Source organism: Bubalus kerabau, chromosome 10 (genome assembly GCF_029407905.1).
Source record: "Bubalus kerabau isolate K-KA32 ecotype Philippines breed swamp buffalo chromosome 10, PCC_UOA_SB_1v2, whole genome shotgun sequence".
Lineage (NCBI taxonomy): Eukaryota > Metazoa > Chordata > Mammalia > Artiodactyla > Bovidae > Bubalus > Bubalus kerabau.
Window position 1 is genome coordinate 38,911,822 of NC_073633.1, and position 24,391 is coordinate 38,936,212.

Genomic DNA, 24,391 nt, shown 5'->3' on the forward strand with positions numbered 1-24,391 from the left:
GGAGATCTATTTCAGCAGTAGCAGATGCTTCTGGTCACAAAACAAAAATAAACACAAAAGACAAGATGATTGGAGTACAAATTTGATCAAAGATAAATTTTCCTAAGCTTAAAAAAATTACAAAAATTTTAAAAATTACATGGTGTGACATGTAAATGTAACTAGTTTACCACACTCCAGGAGAAATTGATGAAAAAAATAATTATTTTCAGGCATAACATGAAAATTTTTAAAAAACAAGCAACGATTTTTTAAAAATGATTTAAAAAATATTCATACAGGGGGAAATTATCAATAGAGAAATAGTACTCAGACTGCCCCAGACCTTTGATTTGTAAAACAAAATGCCGGATGAAATGTATCAAAATTGCCAAAATTTTTAAGCTAAATGGTTGTCAATGAGTAAGTTTATATACAGCACAACTGTATATAAAAATGCAAAGATAGTTTAAAATATGTTAGAGTTCAGAAGATATCATGGAAATTCCTGTAGCTTCTAAATTATTGAGTTGTTGTTGTTCTTGTTGCGCTCAGCCATGTCCAGCTCTTTGCAACCCCATGAACTATAGCCTGCTAAGCTCCTCTGTTTGTGGGATTTCCCAGGCAAGAATCCTGGAGTGGGTTGCCATTTCCTCCTCCAGGGGATCTTCCCGACGTAGGGACTGAAGCTGAATCTTCCGTGTCTCCTGCATTGAGCCACCTGGGAAGCCCTAAATTATTGAGGGTTTGAGGTAAATATCACACATCTTACCTCCCTAAGTTCTGAACTGATTTAGAAATAATCAGAAGTTGGGGAGATGGGCAAAAATATACCTTTATGTTGTTAATAAAGCTCATATTGGAGAATATACCTTATCTTTGTGGACTACTGGCTTTCCTAACTGAACCCTAGAACTAAGCTGTACCCACAAATTTCTCCCCTGTGGGGGTGTCTGCCCTGGAAATACTCAACGTGGAGGGGCTGAGCAGAACAGATGCCGAAGCCAGGCCTGGTTCAGAAAGGATGGGGCAATGCCAAACATGACTGGTTTTTAGGCTCAACTTGCTGGACGGGTAAGTCACTGCTCCCCTCACCCAGCAGAGACGAAAGGAACCAGGGATATTCTACCCATGACATCGTGAGTAGGGAAGAGGCATCTCCTCTCCCCATTGCATCAGTCCATATCTCTTCTTCCTGCACCCTCCCCAAATGCAGCTGTCTGAGAAATAAAGCAAGAAAACTGAATATTGGGGAAGTTGTGATATAAATGGACTGACATGTATGCTCCCTACTGGAATCTATAATAAGGGGGAAAAAAAGATAAAATTTGGTTATTCATTAGAGCATTGTGTACTGTTTAAAACTAGCTCTGTACTATTTATAATAGTAGAATACTGTAAACAACTTAAATGGTTATCTTTAGTAAATGGAGAAGTTATTCTGCTTTAAAAGCGATGTTTTAAAAAGGTTTTTAACCATCTGGGGAAATGCAGCAGTCATGAGAATAAATAGCACAGAAATTGCATATAGGTTTAGGTTGTGTGTCAACTAGAATCCATTGAGAGTGACTTTTTTTTCCAGACAGATTTTGGGGCCACATCTGGGCTCAGTGGGAAAGAATGGTGTGAACAAAAGTGGACGCGGGATGTTGTTGTTTGGGGTGGGATGAGGGTCAGGGTAGAGAATGGTGTGCTACCCTGCCAAATATTTACCATCCATCTTAGGATATAATTTCAACTAATATGCAATTAAAAAAGAAAAAATGATGAGAGGAAGATAGACCAAAATGTAAGTAGGTGCGGCCTTGGGGAATGATGATCACAAGTGGCATTTTTCCTGCTTCCTCTAAGTGTTGCTGTTGTAGGTCTAGAGCTGGCTTCCCTGGGTTTGAAGCCTGGCTCTGCTAGCATATGTCAGCCTCTCTGTGCCTTGGGTTCCTTTTCCAAAGAAATGATGATAATAAGTACACCTACTTCATAAGGTCAGGACTCAGGCAGATGGGCCAGAATGCAATGCATTGAAATATATAATGTGTATAGAAGAGTTTCTGGCTTACAGTCTCATACATGGTTTAACCATTATTAATGGTGGTAGTAGTACAGTGAGCAAATGTTATTTTTACAATGAGATAAGAAAAAACAAGAAAGATTGCAGAAGTATGAGAAAAATATTTGACTTTAAAAACCATTTCCTTTTATGTCTGCATAAAGTAATTTAAAAAGCAGAGACATTACTTTGCCAACAAAGGTCCGTCTAGTCAAGGCTATGGTTTTTCCAGTGGTCATGTATGGAAGTAAGAGTTGGACTATAAAGAAAGCTGAGTGCCGAAGAATTGATGCTTTTGAACTGTGGTGTTGGAGAAGACTCTTGAGAGTGCCTTGGACTGCAAGGAGATCCAACCAGTCCATTCTAAAGGAAATCAGTCCTGGGTGTTCATTGGAAGGACTGATGTTGTAGCTGAAACTCTAATACTTTGGCCACCTGATGCAAAGAGCTGACTCATTTGAAAAGACCCTGATGCTGGGAAAGATTGGAGGTGGGAGGAGAAAGGGATGACAGAGGATGAGACGGTTGGATGGCATCACTGACTCAGTGGACATGAGTTTGAGTAAACTCCGGGAGTTGATGATGGACAGGAAGGCCTGGCGTGCTGTAGTCTGCAGGGTTGCAAAGAGTTGGGCATGATTGAGCGACTGAACTGAACTGAACTGAACTGAAAGTAATTTAGATATATTGTGTGTGATTAAGAGACACCCCCCCTCCCATAACAAGCAAATGTCTTCATTTGCAGTAGATGCCTATAATTGTGTTTGCTCAGCATCTCTCTGCCCCTGTTCTGAAAAGAACAGTCCCCTTTTGCTGGCATCCTCCTCCTCAGCAGGGGTTTGTGCAAAAGCTCTTATAGCTGATCGACTCAAGAGAGGGGACTAGACCCAAGCTGAGCCAATTAGAATCCTTCCTTGGAGAATTTGAAAATGAGATTATGAATCCACCTCTCTTTTTGGTAGTACTGAGAGCCATAATTTGAGAGCATTGTCAGTCATGTTGCCCACCAAGGGGAGCTGGTTGGAAAAGGTACTACTGCACAGAGAGGGAAGTAAAGATAAATGGAGTTTTAATATACATGTATATGTACATATACCATGCTGGTGGCTCAGATGGTAAAGAATCTGCCTGCAATGCAACATATATTTGTTTGTGTGTACATGTACATTCTATCTATCAAGGGTATCCTGATAACAATTAGGTCTTTGGTCCCAGTTATTCCACTGATCCTGCCTTTTCTGTAGTTTCATTGTTTAACCCTTATTCTGTTTATGGAGAAATCCCAGTACCATACCAATAAATTCCTTTTTTGCCTGAGGGAATTTTGAATTGGTTGCAACCAAGAACAATGACTAATTTATATAACAGCTTTACTAGTAACAGAAAAAATAAAATCTTAACAATGTAAGGGGATGGTTAAGTAAATTATTCCACAGCCATATTATGAGAAACTATGCATCATTAAAATAAAACCTTCAAAGAATATTTGAGAACTCATTTGGGATGTTATTAAATGAAAACAGGAGAGCACCTAACATTGACAGAGGGATGGAGCCTGAGAGCAGTCCAGGAGGAAGAAGCAGCATGTGCAGAGACCTTGAGGGTTGATGAACTTGGCTTGTGAAGGTAACAACAGGAGGCTAATGTACCTGGAACAGAGAAAGCAAGTAGGGATATGGAATGAGGCAAAGATGGAAGGATTGGTGCTATGGGTCATTGAGAGACGTTGACATTTTATTTCGGAGCAATGAAGAGTCATTGAAGGATTTTTTAAAAGAGGGATAACAGGAACAATTTATATTTTTAGCTTCTGGGAAGAGAACATATTAGAGATGGGCAAGAGTGGATGCAGGGGAAATGGTGAGCAAACCCTGGAGAAGCCATATAATTTAGAATCTTGAAAGCGAATTTTGAAAGCGAAAGGGAGACTTCTTATCATTGCAGCAGGACCATAGGTTCAAGCCAGGACTTCTCTGGTCAAACCAAGACAGGTGGTTGCCAAGCTATTATAGTAATCCAGGCAGCAGACAACGGTGACTTGAGCTGGGGTGGGGAGACTGATGGGGGTTCTGGCCACGTGTACTTAGTTGCTCAGTTGTCCAACTTTTTGCAACACCATGCCTGCCAGGTTCCTCTGTCCATGGGGATTCTCCAGGCAAGAATACTGGAATGGGTTGCCATGCCCTCCTCCAGGAGGAGGAGTTCTGGCCATGAAGGGGAACTGAAGGTTGAATATGACTGCATTTGGCATAATCCTCTTGTGGTATTCCTTGCTTTGTCTTACTGTGTCCGATAGCTTTTCCCGGTGATTTCAGTGCCTCCAGATCGATAGTTCTCAAAATTTAGTGTGCATCAGAACATGGCAGACTTTCCAAAGCACAGATTCTTGGCCTTCACTCCTGGAACTTGTGATTCAGTAGGTCTGAGGTGGTGCCTCTAATGCATCTTTTATTGCATGCATGCAATTATGAATTGCTGTATCCAACTGAATGAGGTATTTCTGTAATCTAGTCAGGAAAGCTGTAGTTATTCTTTTTACTTCTTATACTTGGTTCTGTAATATCACACTGGGCTTAGTGTTTCTTTGATGGTGGTGGTCTTAGAGTTTCTCACCTCTAAATGATTCCTTTTGTGTGTCTTTTTTTTTTTTTTTTTTTTTTCAGAATGCTGCAGTTTCCCTGTACAGGTCAGTTGGTGACTAAGTTCACATTCTGCTCTTTGCAACTACTCCTTAAAGCTTTTCTTTTTCTTCAACCACATTTCTTGAGGTCATCAGCCCTCTCACATCTCAGGAACCTCATCCTTACCTTCCTGACTGCAAACTCAGCAACCTCTCTGGTCTTGCAGATCCCTGTGGATCACAGGACTGCCCTGACCACAGCCAGCTCCCGCCGCAGCACACTGTCTGTCGCATCTCTCTGGCCTGGTGTGACTCTGCTTTGTCTCAAGTCTCTTCTGGTCTCTGCTTACTTAGGGTCTTATGAATCCTCTGGATTGATCACTCATGAATCCTGATAAGTCCACGTAGGGAGGCATAGCTTCTGAGAACAGTGTTGCCAAGGAGACTTCAGCCTAGAAATAGCAGCCACTTTTCTCAATAGTCTTCCTGTTCCCGCTTTCAAAATCATTCCCCTTTTTCACAGCTTCAGGGTTAGAGACAAAACAGCTGTGCTTTATGTTTGAAAACTGCAACTCACATTCAAAATGCTACAATCCCTGCAGAAAGCCTGTTTTCAGCATTTTTTCTTGCAGGGGGTGGGGGGAGAAGTAGGCACAGTTTATTCTTTTAATATAAATTTGTGTGTGTTTTAATTACACAAGTAATACTTTTTCATTGTTGAAAATTTGGAAGATGCAGAAAGCAAAAATAGGAAAATAACCACTAATGGTCTTAAAAAAAAAAAAAAAATCCACCAGAGATAACCCTTCAGCACTTTTTAATCCTCTTATCCATGTTTTTTACCCGAAAAAACTTTCCTTCAAATACAGTCATATTCAGAAGCCCATTAAGTAAACATATGAGGCTGCTTGGATTGGAGGGGAGGCAGGAGACTTGAGGCCCCACTGCTCAATTTGAGCTTTAATGCCCACTGACAGACCAGCGGGCCCATCTCCTGAACCCTCAGCCTTCCACAGGCCTGGGTGAAGATGCTGTTCTAGATCGTTCTTATGCAAAGCTTGGACCCTACAGATTGACTGCCAAAGGCATTCTCCGCTTGGCACCCTGGCTGCCTGGGGGCACGAAGAACAGATGCTGTCTGGGGGTTGATGCACCCTTCAGCTTCCACATGTTTTATCGTTTCTTAAGAGTCCATGTCACCTCCAGTCTAAAGCAGAGATTGTTAGCCTGGGGCTCAAACATTCCATGCAAAGTATATATCCATAGCTTTAATTAGTGTAGGGTTTGTGCAAATCCTTTTTTCCTTCATAAGTGATAGTTTTACAGATCTCAGCAATTTCCAGTTCAGCAATACAATTGAAATCTTTGCATTTGAACAACTAAATGGTTGAAGTACTAAATATTTAGAAACAAAAGAGAAAACAGTTTGAATAGAAAAAACTTTTTTCCATTGCTTTTAAGCTTGGAAACATATGATGATGGACAATCCATCATATTTTTTAAGCAACTGATTGGCATTCTTCTTCCTAAATTTAAATTGTCTTACATCTCATATTTGAATATCACAATTATGAGACAATTACATAGTAACTTCAGAATAAAAATGAATGGTAATGGCACTGATTTCTTATGAAGATTATAAGATTAATCTCATAAAGATGATGCTTTTTTTTCTGTTACTAGTATAGTTCAGTATGCTATAAGCTATGTGAAAAGGCATACTTCTAAAATTTTTGTAATTTTACCTATTTAAAATGCACTGAAGTAGATTTCTTTTAAATGAAATCCCACAACAAGGGCATCCTTTTAAAAGGTGATAGCTGAAGCTCCAATACTTTGGCCACCTGATGTGAAGAGTAGACTCACTGGAAAAGACCCTGATGCTAGGAAAGATTGAGGACAAGAGGAGAAGGGGTCAACAGAAGTTGAGATGGTTGGATGGCATCCCTGACTCAATGGACATGAGTTTGAGCAAACTCTGGGAGATACTGAAGGGCAGGGAAGCCTAGCATGCTGCAGTTTATGGGGTCACAAAAAGTCAGACACGACTTGGTGACTGAACAACAACAGCAACGGTGCTTTGGGAATGTTAGCGCTTTGGTGATGTGTCTAAAGGTCTGTATTTTGTTGTTTCGTAGGTTCCGTCTGATCTCACATTTATTTTGAATTTTCTAAAAGTTAGGTACATTGTGTATTGGGTGTCCTCGGCTGAGCACTTACCCACACAGGAAGGTAGGTCTCATTCTTGGACTGATGGAGATGCAGCTGATAGAAACCTTTCTCAGCTCTAAACATTCCCTTGGCCAGGCCGAGCACTCTGCTGCACTTAAGGCTTCTGCTCGTGGTGAAACAAGGCGCGGTGATGACTCGGCTTCCACCAGGATCCCGTCACCCTGCCTGAGCGTTTTCACCCCCTCACAACATGCAGAGTAGTCTGTGCCCCATTTATCTCTTACTTCGTGCTCATGACAAAATTATGACAATTAAAAGAACAGATTGAAATGAGACCCTAAACTTCCTTCCCCTTCACGGTGACCTCAGTTAGTTTGTTTCCTCTGTTGCTGTTCACTCATTCAGTCGTGCCTGACTCTTTGCAACCCCATGGACTGCAGCATGCCAGGCTTCACTGCTCTTCACTGTTTCCTGGAGTTTGCACAAACTCACATCCATTGTGTCGGTGATGCCATCCAACCGTCTCATCCTTTGTCATCCCCTTCTCCTGCCTTCAGTCTTTCCCAGCATCAGGGTCTTTTCCAATGAGTTGGCTCTTCCCATGTCTGAGGTTATTGATATTTCGTTTCTTTTAATGTCTTTTTATTTTCAATGATTGTTTCTAGTGTATTCAATATAAGTGCAGCATTTGGCTCTCTCCTGTTAGTGGATGTGCGAGAAAAGAGAAATCCATGGTTAAGAATTGTAAAGGACAAAATTAAGGAGAGAGGTGGCGTTGCTGTGACTTCCTCCAGTGTGCAAGAGTGTCCCTCTGCTCCCGGGAGCTGCGGACCCTGCGAGCCACTCCATGGCGATTTCTGCTCCTGGTTCAGCTGGGCTTCACTGCCTGCCAGCTGGTGGCTCCTGAGTGAATTAGAGAATCACAGTCAGTCAGTTCTGCATCTCTTTGAAATTAGTAGCATTCAGGACTTTTTGTTTCATGTTGTATGGCTTTACATGAAAAAAGATCCTTGAAACATGGAAACAATAGTTAATTGACATTCTTCATTTCCTTTTCTTGTTAGTTGCCTACTCTCTTTAAGATGAAACCTTTCCATGTTCTGCTCAAGAGAACACAAGTGAGGCCAAATGGACCAAGCCTTTGAAGCTGTGGGTTCAGGGCACATGGTCCATGCCAGTGGTCCACTCCTGAGGGTCCCAGCTCTTTCTGAGCACACCTCTTATGCTACAAGAAAGTAAGCAGTTCTTTTCACCTCTTGAAGCAATTTGGACATATCTTAGAGGCCCCGGGGCCCTAGAAATTTCTTCTGTGTTGTAGACTAGCCCATACGTACTAGACTTCTTTGTGCATAAAGTCTTGCACACTATTAGATGCTTAAAACGTGTTGATTGAATAAAATAATGAATAGGTACTTCTGTGTATGACACCCTACTGGTTTCACAGAAAAAATACATTATTTCCCTTGGCATACTCTCCCTTCAGAATCATTCAGTACTTGAAAATCATTCCTGAAGATATAAACACTGTGTCCAATAACAAAGTATTTCTGCTTCACCCCTTCTTGGGGGACAAACTGAAAATCTGCAGGTATAACCACACCTGTTCCTAGAATGTAATACTGTTTGTCTGTTTCAGTCTAGGGGCAGAGCTGTGATTAGTAGTGATGTGGAGGCATTGAGTCTATCCATTTGGAGTCTTACAGAGAGGCTCCGGCCTGACAATTTGAACTAACAGTGAAAATGTACTGTTATTTGAGGAACTGACATCCATGGAGGGGGCATGGAAACATACGCCAGGGATGGTGTAAAGAAATGTTTAACTCAAGGAGTTAGTGGAGAATAAACAAAGACTAAGTTTCCTGCTATAGGAGTCTGTGATTCTTACTCTAAATTTTAAAATACTCTGGTCTTATGAGCCAATCATTTTAGTTTGTGTTTAAAAAAAAAATTAAATGGAGGACAATGAATCCGTGCAACTAAGCTGTAGTATCTGGCTCAATCTCCTTCTTGAGCTAGAATATCTCACTCCTGCTCCTACTAATCCACCATCCTCCTACCACCCCTTGGGTTTCTTTCCTCTTCTAGTCCATCTATGGCTCTCAGGTCACTGCCAGGCACTGCTTTTCCTAGACAAGATGCACCACCCCGCCCCCCCCAGCTTGGCACAGTTCACCAAGTACCACCTTCCTGTACCTGCCACCTCTTGCCCTACATTGTCCTGATCTGCTCCACTCTGACTGCTACCTTGCCAAAGTGGGAAGAGAATGGTAAAATAGAATCCAGACCCGTTACTACCTAGTAAACTCTTTCACCAGATCATAACACAGCAGTCCCTGTGTCTGTCTTCTGATACAGTTCTTTCATTTGGCCAGATAATGCAGTCTGTTATATGCTTAGTCGCTCAGTCGTGTCTGACTCTTTGCGACCCCATGGACTGTAGCCCACCAGGCTCCTGTGTCCATTGGATTCTCCAGGCAAGAATACTGGAGTGAGTAGCCATTCCCTTCTCTAGGGGATCTTTCCAACCCAGGGATCGGACCCAAGTCTCCCATATTGCAGGCAGATTCTTTACTGTTTGAGCCACCAGGGAAGCCCAATGTAGTCTATTCTTGCTCCTCAAAAACTGGGAAGCAGTCTGAACCAGAAAGCAAAGCCCCAAGAAATAAGGTAGAACAATTGACATAAGGAGATCAGGGTCTCCTGGGGTAGAAGGAACTGATACCATAAATCCTATACACTGAAAGGGTCAAAGTTAGGGAGTCCTGTTGAGAGGAACCTTAAGGGTCCTTTGAAATGAAGTTGCCCTAAAGCAGCAGGGAGATGGAATTACTGGACAAATCTAATGCTAGCTTAGGAATGACATGATTCGGGGCTTTGACATGATCCCAGCTCTCCTGGGAGTGGCTAAGTTGTGATCTGAAAGGATTGGTTTCAGAGAGGCCTATGAGAGTCTGAGCTTTCTCTATGGAGCAGAATGCTTGGAGGATCACCCTTTTTCCAAGAACTCATAAAGTAATCGGGACTGTGGCATGTACTACTGTAGCCAGAATTTCTGCAGCCTAGCATGTGACTGAACTAGGATTAAAACAGAGGTCCTTTCCATCAAGCCAAGTTCCTAAATCACTATGAATCCTAGAGCTAAGTGGCATATATGTTAATGACTGACACAGGATGTCTGGTGGGATTCTAGAAAGTAGCAGAAGGGTGAAAATGATTTGGGGGGATTAGAATCATGGGGTCTGCCTGGTGCTTCCAAAATCTGCATGAGTAGTCAGAAATTTAGCATTCTCTGCTTGTGAAAATTTGAACTTGACAGAGTTTGTATGTAACAAGACTGAAAAATTTTCCCAAAATTCTTCTGTGATCTCATATCCACGTCCTTACAATGTTTCACCATCTTATTTCTGATTCCAGTTTTGCAGCATAGAGCAGCATATGACTTCATCACTCTAAGTAATAGGGCCTACATCTATTTCATCATTTCAAGGAAATATAATCCTTGAAAATATTTCACAAACTGTACAAAAAGAATGGACTAAGGCGATAGCTGTGACACACTTAGCTTTTGCTCATTTTGGGTATAAATACACTAATTCCATTGTGAAAGGTTACTTCATTTCCAACAGTGCTAAATCTTATCTAACATAATTTTTTTAGCAAGCACTTTAGAATGACATTTAAATTACTTGGTTCTTAAAAAATAGCTTTACATAATAATTTATTAGAGCAAGGAATAATTTGATTCTATTTCTTGGAGGAAATAAAAAAAGTATATTTTAAAGATAACACATACAGACTCGAGATAAAATTAAGCTTTCAGAAATCTTTATTATGTTCTCTTCTACTTTAATGATCATTAGATTTATCTTGCAATCAATTTGATATAAACCATGAAACAATAATGAATAGAATTGGCTATAACTTAAGATAAACCTGGCATCCCAAGTTAATAGGATTTATGATAATGAAAAATGAGTCCCGCTGCCGGCAGTATGATTTACATAAAGCTTGGGCTGTAGGGTATTGAAAGTTACAGGTAGGAGCTATAGGACTCATGATAAAGGCATTCTTTCCTTAGAGAAGAGAGTGGGAGTATATGAGATGGATGGCATCACCAACTCAATGGACATGAATTTAAACAAACTCCGGGAGATAGTGAAGGACAGGGAAGCCTGTAGTTCATGGGCTCACAAAGAGTCGGACACAACTTAGTGACTGAAAGACAGCAAATACTATTCTGTAACATATGCTCCTAAATTTAATGTTGATTCTATTATAAATCTAAGTTTCAGATAAATATTTATGGAGTGATTTTCCATTTGTTTTGGTTTCTGCAAGCAGCAGAAACTAACTTAAACTAAAAATAAATTATTAGAAAATTGGGAATTTTCTAATTCCCTGGAATTGAAGGAAAAGCTGACATACTATGCTGGAGTTTTAAGAGTTGTGTAACACCCCTTGCTTTCTCTTCAGAGTGTGGGAACAGGTGAGAGATGTATATTTGTTGTTTAGTCGCTAGGTCTTGTCCTTCTGCAACTCCACGAACTGTAGCCACCAGGTTCCTCTATCCATGGGATTTTCCAGGCAAGTGTACTGGAGTGGATTGCCATTTCCTTCTCCAGGAGAGGTATATATATAGGATTTAATAAAAGGAAGACTGAAAAATTACCTTTACTACCTAATAAAGCCAGCTGTGGTTTTAAATCTGTGGCTAATCAAGACCTACTGTTAGTTACATTTTAATCTGATTCATGTGTTAGTTCTAGAGTTTGATTAGTATGCATCTTTATAATTTACTCTAAATTCTATCAGACCTTTCCCATGACTAGCACAAGTTCCAAATGTCTTCTATCTAGCATGAAACTTTTAAAAAATCCTTACACTTTTCTTCTCTTCCTGAATTCAATGGCTGTTTCAGTTGAGGGAATCAAATTGTATATTTGTTGCTACAATCAGTCTTTCCTTCTGCATCTCACTAACTGGAAGAGAAATGTTTGTTTAGACACCTCAAGCTTCTAAGAACACAAAAATCCCTTTAGTGGTGTCTTTCCAATCCGAAGTTTCACTTTGCTCTAAAAAGGGTCAAAAATTTCTCCTCCCAAAAGGTGTTTTCAGAAGTTACTGCTAGCTCAGCAGAATTTACATTGATCCACAATAGCATTTGCTTGTTTTGTTTTTAAGCAATACTTTGAACTCAGACACTGCCACCTTTACAAAATTCCCAGTTCCAATCCAATCAGATTAGAACTAGCCAATGAAATCTAAGCAAAGTGCTTTTAATCAATTTAAATTAAGTTCACATGATTCCTAACTCATGGCAGGGCACCTCACAACTCAAATCCTCTTTCCTAGCAAACTAGCCAGTTAGAAGGTGTTATCACTTCTTTTATGCATGGGGAATAGATTTTAACTGATGCATTTATTCAGGGTTTAGATGTTTGCAGGGCTTCATTGATATCAGCGTGAAGAAATGTGTCTCAGATTATAAGACATTTTGTCTCTTTTTTTTTTTTCAGTCTTCCAAAGGAGTAAGATTTATTTCCTTTAACGTCATTTACCTGGAAGGACACAACACTGTTTAGAAGAGTGAGGTAGGCTGTTGAAAATAGCAGTTCGCAATCTGGCTGATGAGCTGCATTACCTGAGTAGCCTATAAAAGCCGGCCTCCAGTAGGTGGAGTCACTGGCTTGGGGAGCAAGGATGAAGCTTGATGTTGTCTTTGCTGGAACAGTGGCTCTGACTGTAAGAAAACAGAAGAGACTAAAGATAAGAGGTGTGACACACACCTGTGAATGGTGGCTTACAGGAACAGTGTATCTTAGAAGTTTATGGGCTGGCCAACTGGTAAGAAGAATTTATATGTGCACATTTTGAGGAGAAATGAAAAACAACTTAAGTAGTAACTTCTGAAAACACCGTTTGGGAGGTATTTTCAGAAGTTACTACTCCTTGTCAGAATTTACAAGGTTACCTCATCCAATCTCCTTACCTTCCCCCTTCTCCCCTCACTTTTGAGATATACTCAAATTTTTTATTAATATTTTTAGAAGTACAACTGCATGGGGGAAGTTAGCTGGCTTATACAATTCTTTAAATTCAAAATGCATGCAAATATTTAGTACCAGAGTGGTTTCCAAACCTTCTCTTCACTAGAGTCATCTGAAAAGCTTGAATATGGAGAGATTTCTGGGTCCCATCTCTCTTACTGGGTCAGAATCTCCGAGTCTGAAGTCTGGATATGTCTTTGGAGAGCAAGCCCTATATGGTGTGGGGTTCTGAGTGGTAGGCATCCCTGCTTCGGGGCCAGCACAGTTGAATTCATTCAAATCATCAGTGTTTTCAACCTTTTAATCAAAGAATACAAAAAAGCTGGGAACCAAAATGCAGCTGAAATGATGCTTCGCAGTAGTAGTTTTCAAAAAAAAAAGTTTAAATTAGAAATCTTTGTTTGAAGAAATGTTAGCTTGGTCTTTAAGCTGTGAGAACAAGATAAGCTGGGATTCCTCCAGCTGCTGGTGGTGTGGGAGGAAGAGGTAACTGAGATTAGCTGCATTCTGGGACTGGAAGGAACTCCGAGGGCTCTTATGGGAGCATTTACAAATCTGTGTTTTGTTGGGTTCTTTGCGTCTGCCTTGCTCACTGGACATTTCCCAGTAAGTTTCGGCTGTGCCGTGTCTTCCTTGCAGTACGCAGGCTTCTCCCGAGTTGCGGTGCCCGGGCTCCAGAGTATATGGGCTCAGTAGTAGCAGCATGAGGCCTTAGTGGCGTCCCCCCACCTCAACCATAAGCACCTGGGATTTTTAGCTCTCAAACCAAGGACTGAACGCTCAGCCACTGGACCACTAGGGGGAGTTCCCCAGTTTCTGTTAATATCCTCATCATTCTTGCTGTCAGGAATTAGAAGCCCAGAAATCGGGAGGCTGCTTCTTAGGGACCCCTACAGCTTCTACCTTCTCTCCTCCTTTGTTTCTTGGGATATAAAGAAACTCTATACATGTCTGTGACACTCTATACATGGTCTTTATTCCCAGGCAGCATGCCACAGCTTGGAGTTTTACCTGTTGATCTTTCTCTGTGAAAGAAACTGGATAAGCTAGAAAGCAAGTTGATGGTTCAAACTAAGCAGTAGCCCCTAGATCCCTCTCTGTGGGCATCTCCCTCCCCAAATGAGCTTCTGAATGTCTTGTCTTCAAGTAAACTCTCAGAGGGCCCAATCCTACCAGTTCTCAGATATTTATAGTCCCTTCACTTCTCCCATTAAATGCTCTACTCCCTAACACCTTGATGATTTTATTTTAGAGACTGGGGTGAGTGGTTTGACAGAACTTCGTGCATCCTCCCCTCCTCCCTGGGCTATTATTTTATCTACTTTGTCAGCAATCCTTATCCACACTGCTGTGCTCTGGGGTCGTCTTGGTGTTCTCCATCACTGTCCTATGGAAGTCCTTACTGATCACCCAGAGGAGGTGGGAGCGAGGAGGAGGGGCTTGGATTCTATGGCAGCTGCTCAGCTCTGATAGTGACCAGAGTCACATGTCAGACTAGACAAGTCACTCAACTGCTCTGGGACTGAGAATTCATCTGTAAAATGTGTCTAATTAGGTCATGCCTAGTGCTCGTTTAAGAAAATCTTAAGACTTGATCTATGATTCTTTTTTCTTTTCTTAATATTTTATCAGTGGTAAGAGCATCTTTTTCCCCCTTTCAGTCAGTACACTAGCTGTCTCTGCCCTTCACTCCTCCTGCCCTAAGACTCACAGTTTTATCACCTTATATTAGACAACGGCAAGAGCATCCAGCGTTCCCCATTCCCTCCCCAACAGAGACAAAATGTCTTCCCTTTAAAAGCCTATTCCTTTACCATGAAGTTCAAGGTATCCATCTGTTTATCAAACCAACTCAGCAGCTTAAAATACTTCATCATCCTTACGGATTTTATGGATCAAGTATTTGGAAAGAATACAGGGGGATAGTTTATCTCTAAATTTGGGGCCTCAGCTTAAGACAACTCAGAAGCTAGAAGTAGTGGTCCTGGGAGCTGATGTTGGCTGCTTGCTGGGACATGTGCTGAGACTTGCGTCCCCATAAGGGCTTCTTCAGTTGGACTATGCTCTCTCACAGCATACTGGCTTCCCACTTTTTACGTGGCAGACAAGAGCACCAAAGGCCACTTTAAAAAGTTGTGAATTATGTAGCCTTTGACACTCTAGCCTGAATTATAGCATTACTTCCACTGTGCGCTCCTGGTCTGTCACATGCCCTTCCACATTCCATAGAAAGGTACAGACTCCACCTCTCGATTGGAAGTGATGTCAAAGAATTTGTGGACAAGTTAGTTTTTTCAGGCAAGGTTTTATTGGGGCCTCTGCTGCAAGCAGAGGGAAGCAAGAACAAACAGCAGGTTCCCTTGCTTGTTTGCTCCCAGAGGAGGGGCGGAGCTTGTTCCCAATGTGGGTTGAGGGTACAGGTCTGTCGAGGGGTTGGGCTGGAGGGGTGGGGTGGTTTGCCTACCCCTTAGACTGTGGTGTGTGCAGGGTGTGTGCACAGTACCCTGCTTTTGCTCCAGGTTCTTCAAAAGTGGCATTTGGGATTTTTGGTCTCTTTGTATCCTTTGTCCAGAATTTGCCCCAACTGTACATACATGCATTTATTTTAGTCCCATATAGTTTCTTTGTATTTTGTTGCTTAAAGAGAGGTGTGTCCAGGTGCAAGCATTGCAGCCCTTTGGCAAAGGGTTCCAGGTCCGTCTGTCTCATTCCGAGAGACTCTACACCATTATTCTCTCTTTTTTTTTTTTTAATAATCTATGCTGCTGCTGCTAAGTCACTTGTCCTGTCCAACTCTGTGCGACCCCACAGATGGCAGACCACTAGGCTCCCCCGTCCCTGGGATTCTCCAGGCAAGAACACTGGAGTGGGTTGCCATTTCCTTCTCCAATGCATGAAAGTGAAAAGTGAAAGTGAAGTCGCTCAGCCTTGTCCGACTCTTAGCGACCCCATGGACTGCAGCCTACCAGGCTCCTTCGTCCACGGGATTTTCCAGGCAAGAGTACTGGAGTGGGGTGCCATCGCCTTCTCCAAATAATCTATACAATGCATTATTTATTAGGAAAATTTAATTAGAGAATTTAACACATAATAAAACAGCATGCCAAATCAGTAAGAATAGATTTCAACAAATAAGTTTTTGGACTTTTGAATAAAAGTAGCTCTGTACCTTGCACTCTTCACAGGAATTAATTCCAGATGGAGATCAGGATGCATACATAATTAACTTGGATGAAAATGCAGAATATGCTCTACCTATATTTTGAAATAAGTCATAAAAATAATGAATTTAACTATATATAAATATAAAAATGTGTCTGTGTAAAAAAGACACCAAAAGTAAACTAAAGACAAGTGACCAACTGGGAGAAAATACTGAAATGGATGTAAAAGACTGATATCTATCCAAACTATATGAAAAACTCCTCCAACTAATCCATGAGATAAAAAGACAAATCATTCACAGAAAAATGAGCAGTGTTGGCAAAAGGCAATTCACATGTCTAAAGTAAATACATGAAAAGATGTCCATCTTTACTAGCGTCAGGTTTTTCCTAAACATAAACAATAAAAATGACAATTTTTCACATATTAATTTTAAAATTTAATCAAAAATCAAATGTCCTTAATCATACGGAGAGCAGGTACTCATTCACTGCTGAGAAGGAGAAACTTGAAACTGCTAACAGCCATTTTGGAAGCCAAATGAAGTAATTTCTTTAAAGCTGCCTAACTCTGGCCCAGCAAGTCAAAGCTTAAGCATACAATAGAGAAATCCTTATATGCATATAGAGTCATACAGGATGATACTCTTTTAGCATTGTTTGAAAACAAAAAAAAAAAGAGGAAACTACCCTAGTGTCCATTATAGGCTAAATATTCTTAAGGGGTAAGGGGCCAAAGGTCTCTTCTTCTGAAACTTCCTCCTGCTGGACAGGGGGCTCAGACCCTAGCCTATCCTAGAGGTGTATAAGTCCCTCCCTGACTGTTCAAAGGACCTGTAGGGACCTGGGCCACTTTCTGCTGAAGGGGCTGAATTCCTTGAGCTGTCACGAGCCTTACTTCAAACTATTGGAGCCAAACAAGGACTAAAAAGGAGAAGAACAAGGGCCATTAAAGGGCCTAGAAAGGGAAAGAGCCAGGTTAAATTTGGGCTTCCCTAACTGTTGACCGGAGAAGGCGATGGCACCCCACTCCCGTACTCTTGCCTGGAAAATCCCATGGATGGAGGAGCCTGGTAGGCTGCAGTCCATGGGGTCACGAAGAGTTGGACATGACTGAGCGACTTCACTTTCGCTTTTCACTTTCATGCATTGGAGAAGGAAATGGCAACCCACTCCAGTGTTCTTGCCTGGAGAATCCCAGGGATGGGGGAGCCTGGTGGGCTGCCGTCTATGGGGTCACACAGAGTTGGACACGACTGAAGCGACTTAACAACAACAACTGTTGACCATACCAGGAAAGCGGTATTGCCCCTGCCCAAATTATGAAGCCACTCTGTCTTGTTCTGCCAGAAGTCAATCAAGGGCCAGAAGATTGTCAAGAACCACATCAGCCAAGGAAATGAGAGGTCCCAAGTTCGATTAAGGCTTCAAATAGGAACCAACCCACTACATCATTTTCCTTATCTGTTGATGGTGCCTCTTTTTTTTTTTTTTTAAACAGCCAAGACTTTACTGGGGCCCCTGCTGCAGCAGGGGAGAGTGAGAACAAACAAGAGTTTCCCTCTGGTGCTTGTCTTTTGAATAGGTATCTCAGATCTTCCACTGGCTCACAGGTATATAATGTTCTTCTACTGCAACCTGTGGGGTTTCTGAAGATAAAATCTTTATCTGGACAAATGTACTCAACTGGATATCCCTTGGAGTTTGACAGCAGTAGGGGAGTGGTTAAAATTACTTTATACATATCCTTCCATTTTGGTAATAGTTGGTCTTTGGAGGATCCTCTTTCCAGGTTTTAAGAAGAACTTGATCCCAGGGCTTTATCTATGCAGGAACTTCTCCTTCGTCTGTAGTTCTAGTGGGAGCTGGCAGTGAACATGTCCTAGATTAATAATATATCTCAGGGCTGGTTCATGTCCTTATCCAGTAGAATGTCACTAGTAAGTAAAGGCCTCCCATAGGTCATTTCAAATGGAATGGGCTAAGTCTTAGATCACTCTTGGGGGCTACATGGACCCTGAAAAGTACAATAGGAAGCACGTTGGTCCAGGGTTCATAAGTTTCTTGGCAGAGCTTTGCTAAGGTTTTCCTTAAAGAATGATTCATCTTCTCTACCTTCCCTAAAGACTGGGAGTGTGTAGCTTGTAGGCTATCCCTAGGGGCATTATGAGCCCCTCTGTGATTTGGGGTATAAAAGAGGACCTATTATCACTCTAGAAGAACCTTGGAAGTCCAGACCCAGGAATTGTTTCTTTTAAAAGGGATTTACAGATGTCCATAGCCTTTTCAGATTGGGTGGGGAAGGCTTCAACCCATCCTGTGAAAGTATCAACAAACACTTGAAGATACTACTATCTTGATCATGGGGGCGTTTGGGTGAAATCTAACTGCCAGTCCTCCCCTGGATATGTCCCTCAGTATTGGATTGGCCTGAGGAGCAAAGGGTGAATTGAATGGGTCTGTGGGTTATTGTGGGCACATAGGTTGCAGGCAAGCATTACATTTTTTTTTTAAAACTGTTTTAAGCTTCCTCCCTAAAAAAGCCTTTTGCATCAAGTCCCATAGTGCATTCCTCTCATAGTGGGTGGCATCCTGTAAGCTCTTAGTGAGTTTCCATTGTTGGGCCTCCAGGATTTTTTAATACCAGCCTGTGCTTCCTTCTCATAGCCCCATTTCAGATCATTCTCTTGCTCATGTGGGGACTACTAGGGGAGGCACGGAGGGTGGGGTAGGGTGGGGCAATCACTGGAGCCATAACTTGTTCAGGTTCCTGCAGTGGAGCTGCCTTTTTTGCAGTTTGATCAGCTTTGCTGTTCGCTTTCCTCACAAAGATTCCTCCCTCTGATGGCCCCAACAGTGGATTCCTGCTACCTGGGTTGGAAGCTGCACTGCTTCTAAAAGAGCCAGAATCAAATCTTTATGTTTTATGGGGGAATTCTTAGCAGTTAAAATTCCCCCATTTTTCCTCTTTCCAAAAGTTTCCTCTTTCCAAATGGCAGCATGAGTATGTAGCACACGGAATTCATATTTAGGGATTTTATTCACTGACTGATTTTATTCCCTGACTTATATTTAGAGTCAGTGAAAATGTTTAATTTCTTATATTTCCCTAAGTGTGAAGCTCTCATTAATGCAACTAGTTCAGCTTTCTGGTCTAATGTCTGGAGTGGCAGGGCCTTGGATTCTATGACTTCATTTGGACTAACTATGGCATACCCTGACTTTCAGGTTCCCATTTCTACAAAACTGTTTCCATCAGTAAAACAGTCGACTCCAGGACTGTCAAGAGGCTCAGCTAGAAGATCAGACCTGCTGGAGTAAGTTTATTCTATGGTTTCTATACACTGATGAACCAAGTCTCCACTCTCGATTGCTAGAAGCAGAGTTTCTGGGTTCAGGGTTTGGCATACCTTTAATGTCAGAGATGTCCATTAAGAGGGACTGGTATCTTGTTGTTTTTTTTTAAATATTTATTATTTTTGACTGTGCTGCATCTTTTTGCTACTTGCTGGTTTTCTGTAGTTGCGGCAGGCAGGGACTGCTCTTCGTTGCAGCGTGCAGGCTTCTCATTGTGGTGGAGTCTCTTTTTGCAGAGCGTGGGTTCTGGGGTGTATGGGCTCAGTAGTTGTGGAGCATGGACTTAGTTGCCCTGCAGCATGTGGAATCTTCCCAGACCGAGGATCAAATCTGTGTTCCCAGCATTGGCAGGCAGATTCTTAACCACTGGATCACGAGGGAAGTCTGGGCCTGATATCTTGTTAACCTTCCTCCAGTCAACCAATGATGTCCTTTGACTTCCAGCACACATCTTATCTGATGAAGTGTTAACACATCTAATTGTTGTCCCAGGGTGAGCTTGGCAACCTCATTAACCAACAGGGCTATGACTGCTGCTGCCTGTAGACAGCTTGGCCATCCCAGGGCCACTGAGTGCAGTTGTTTTGAAAAGTAGACCACTGGTCTCTGATACAGTCCCAGCTTTGGGGTCAGGACTCCTAGTACTATCCCTGACCTCTTGTGAACATGTAGGGTAAAGGGCTTGTCCAAAGTTGGAAGTCCCAGTGCTCTGCTCAACTCAGTGTTTAGAGTATGAAAGTCCTGCTGGTGGTCCTTATTCCATTCAAAGAGTTCCCTTTCTCCTCCCTTAAGAGTCTCATAGAGGGGTTTGCTCTAAGGCTATAATTTGAAATCCAGATATGACAGAACTTGGGTTTCACTGGTGGCTCAGTGGTAAAGAATCTGCCTGCCAATGCAGGAGATGAGAGTTTGATCCCTAGAAGATCCCCTGGAGAAGGAAATGGCAACCCACTCCAGTATTCTTGCCTGGAAAACATGGACAGAAGAGCCTGGCGGGCTACAGTCCGTGGGGTCACAAAAGAAGCCACAGGACTTAGCGACTAAACAACAACAACAAGACAGAACCCAACCTTCCTGAGAAAGCCTTAGAGTTGTCTCTCTATGGTTGGAGATGATAATGCACTAATTGCTGTTTTCCTATCTATGGCCAGGGGTCATGCCCCTGGGTGCAAAACAAATCCTAAATATTGAAGCTGTCACTGTGAGATCCGAGCCCTGATTATACCTCCTTTTTGCCAGAAAATTTAAGACCCTAATAATGTTTTGATCAGAATCGTGTTTGGTGTCACTTCTTAAATAGACCATCAACAGATTGTAGCAGAGTTCCCTTCTCAAGGCCCAGTTCCCTTGCCAAGAAGTTCCCTTGCCTTTCCAAGAAGATAGGAAGTCCTAAAAACCCTGTGGAAATGCTGCCTATGTAGGTTGGGTAGCCTCGAGGGTATTGGGGTCCCTCCATTCAAAGGCAAAAGGATACTGAGAGTGTGGATGTAGGGGAATAAAGAAAAATGCATCTTTGAGGTCCAAAACAGAGAAATACCAAGGATTCCCTGGCACTTGAGTGAGGCTGGTTAATGGATTTGAAACCAATGGGTGAAAAGGGATGCCTGCCTCGTGCATGAGTTGTATTATACAGGCCTATACGCCCCGCTAGGCTTCTGATGAGGCAGGATCTGGGTGTTCCAAGAGGATTGGCAGGGCCTAATGAGTCTGTGTTTTAGGACTTTGTTGAGCAGCAGTTGGATTCTCCTCAGGGCCTCAGGCTTTAAAGGACATTATCTCTTCCAGGGTTATTTTCCCCAGGTCTTAACCTTTTTCATTGGTGGCACACACACATTTTTTCCCTTCTGGGCAGCAAGGTATCCCAAACTTCAGGATCTACCTGTTTTCTAATTTCTTGGGGAATGACTTGGGAATATTTTGATGCCCAGCAGGTGGGTCATCTGGCATTGCTAGTAGATGCATTCTCTGTTTGGGTTCTTTATCTCCTTGGATTTCACTCTGTCCTTAGACTATAGTAGCTCCTGATTTATTTAGTATAACTCTTCCAAGAGGAGGAAAGGACATTCTGGCATATACAAAAAGGAGTAAGTAACAATAATGGACCTGACTGCAGGCAACTGCTGCTGCTGCTAAGTCGCTTCAGTTGTGTCCAACTCTGCGACCCCATAGACGGCAGCCCACCAGGCTCCCTCATCCCTGGGATTCTCCAGGCAAGAACACTGGAGTGGGTTGCCATTTCCTTCTCCAATGCATGAAAGTGAAAAGTGAAAGTGAAGTCGCTCAGTTGTCCGACTCTTCGCGACCCCATGGACTGAAGCCTACCAGGCTCCTCCGTCCATGGGATTTTCCAGGCAAGAGTACGGGAGTGAGGTGCCATTGCCTTCTCCCTCTGCAGGCAAGGAGAGACATAAATCTCCTTCCTTTTGGTTGTCTATCAACTCCTGTCTCAGTACAGTCATGGTTGGAGGGGGGGCTGGCTGGCCAAGTCAGAACAGAGCAGGTGGTTCCAGTGTCTACAGAAAATTCAATTCTCTTATCTGCCACATTGAGGGTGACCCGATGGAGTAATGAAGATGGGTCGAGTGGGATCTGGAAGTGGGCAGAGACTTGACCCCATTGGTTAGTGCAAGGGAATCTCTCATTTGAGAGAGATTTGCAAGGAATGAGGGCTGGTTGGGGTTGCCCCTCCAGCATCCCACAGAAGGGGCATTCAAGACATTCCCCCTGCCATTGCCCTCCTTTCTGACAAAAGACACACTGATTGGGCCTGGGTGGCTTCTTGGTGGTCTCTCCAGCCTTCATCTTTTTCCTGTGTAACCTCTCAGACCTTATCATAATTTACAGACTTGGGCATACACCTTTTCATTTCTTTTGATAGACAAGTAATATTTCATCCTAGCCTGGCTTGCATGATCTTTCATAGTCCCAGTGTGGGTCATGTCCTGGAATTGCATCCCCACCCCCCTGATAAATTTAATGGGGTGTGGTTTGGGAGCCAGTATTCTTGCCTGGGAAATCCCATGGACAGAGGAGCCTGGCAGGCCACAGTCCATGGGATCACAAAGAGTTGGACATGATTGAGCATGCACACAAAACTTACTATACCAAGAAAAATATTCTGTCAAAGAGTTGTGTTTAATTTATGTTAATACTAGTTTAACTGGGGATTGACAAAGTTGTGTCCTATAGAGCAGTTTGAGTAATGGCATTGGTTTATGTTGTGAGAAGGAAAAGGAAAGTCTATCTTTGCTGTTAGGAAAGTACTAATTGAAGAGAAAAAGCTCTTATCTGTCAGTAACTCTGTATATTTGAATCTCTAGACCACGGGAGAAGATTATTCAGAGATGGCTTTTGGGCTCTGATCACACAATAAAACAAGAGTAACTAGATTCTGGCACTGATAAATCACGTTAATTCTAATAGTTAAGTATATTTATAATATCAGTAGAATTTCTTTTAAAAAAGAAGCATACAGTGAGCCTACCAGCAAGTTTTCTTCAGGGAGAATCTACTTTAATGTCAGGAATTTTTATTGGTCTTCATCCAGAACCTTTGAAAGTAAGCAAGGCTTTTGAGTTCTTAACATAAGGCTAAGCAGTTTGGTGGAGGAAAAAATGACAGACTTTTGTTTTCAAAAGACAACCAAATCATTTCCTTCTGGGAAAACAAACTTTATCAGATATAATATTTCTGAATTTGTTTTCCTTTCTAATTGCTTGTTAGTGTTTCTCACAAGATACACATCATGATTCACGAAGTCCCTAAGAGGTATGGCAATCTCATAACACTGTCTATGAAAATTTTCTACAGTTGAACCAACACAGAATAGAATACTAGCCTTCGTAAAGGCAGCATTGAGATTTGGAACTCAAAAAGTTTATGTGCAGCGAGGTAAAAAATACGCTGAAAATGCTTTATATTTTACCATCATGATCAAAATCTTTATCATCATAAATTCTTGAGACTGAAAAAATGAAGTCAAAGCTCAGTTAGCATTTTATAGCTGTAGAACATCATTTCTACCATTTAAAATAAGACTGCATTCCTAGCATTAGGTATGGATCAGGAAAAGAGTGTAGGCTGAACTGGATAAAAATGACTGCCAGTTAATAACTTCCTACTGTGTGGAATAAAACAGGGGAAAGTCTGCTTCTAACTTCATGATGATTTTTTTGTAATACCATTTTTAAAAATGTTTATTTCTTTTATTTTTGGCTGCCCTGGGTCTCTGCTGCTGTGCATGAACTTTGTGTAATCAAGGAGAGCAGGGGCTGCACTCTTAATTGCAGTGCGCGGGCTTTTTGTTGCGGTGGCTTCTCTAGTTGCAGAGCGAGGGCTGTAGGTTGCATGGGCTCAGTAGTTGTGGCTCACGGCTTCAGAGTGCAGGCTGAGTAGTTATGGCACATGGGCTTAGTTGCCCTGCCGCACGTGGGACCTTCCCAGACCAAGGATTGAACCAGTGTCCCCTGCATTGCAAGGTGGATTCTCAACCACTGGACCACCAGGCAAGCCCTGTAATACCATTTTTTATACTTCACGAAATTCAACATAATGTTATTAACAATTGTCTATATTTCCACTGAAAACTATAAGACATTGATGAAAGAAACTGAACAACAAATTGAAATGCATGGAAAGATAGTCTGTACTCATGAATTAGAAGAATTAATATTGTGAGAATGTCCATACCACCTGAAACAATGTACAGATTCAATGCAGTATGTATCAAAATACCAATGGCATTTTTTTACAGAAATAGAACAATCCTAAAATTTGTATGGAACAAAAGACCCCAAGTAGCCAGAGTAATAAGGAGAAAAAAGAGCAAAGATGGAGGCATCACGCAGGAAATTCCTGACTTTAAACTTTGCTACAAAGTTATAGTAATAAAAACAGTATTGTTGTTGTTTAGTCACTGAGTTGTGTCCAACTCTGCAACCCCATAGACTGCAGTACACCAGGCCTCCCTACCAAAAGCCTTATGGTATTGGCATAAAAACAGACA

At 42.0% G+C, this 24,391-nt stretch overlaps 1 protein-coding gene and 1 long non-coding RNA gene across 9 annotated transcripts in view; one reads left to right on the forward strand and one right to left on the reverse strand.

The window, feature by feature from the left end:
- Positions 1-12,119: 12,119 nt before the first annotated feature.
- Positions 12,120-13,891, reverse strand: LOC129621198 (uncharacterized). The gene is made up of 4 exons (XR_008699094.1): positions 13,877-13,891; positions 12,958-13,162; positions 12,460-12,558; positions 12,120-12,376 (listed from the first exon to the last, which is right to left on the reverse strand). It is a non-coding gene; the product is annotated as an uncharacterized LOC129621198 (long non-coding RNA).
- FAM98B (family with sequence similarity 98 member B) overlaps positions 12,465-24,391 on the forward strand; it is a 73,556-nt gene continuing 61,629 nt past the window's right edge. For 2 of the 8 annotated variants that reach the window (XM_055537332.1, XM_055537337.1), the window contains exons 1-2: positions 12,465-12,662; positions 19,258-19,346. In XM_055537332.1, the coding sequence (XP_055393307.1) occupies positions 12,519-12,662; positions 19,258-19,346 (233 nt within the window). In that variant the 5' untranslated portion in view covers positions 12,465-12,518. Of the gene's footprint in view, positions 12,663-16,050; positions 16,133-19,257; positions 19,347-24,391 lie in introns of all 8 variants that reach the window. The other 6 variants (XM_055537339.1, XM_055537338.1, XM_055537333.1 and 3 more) reach the window with 5 other exon arrangements.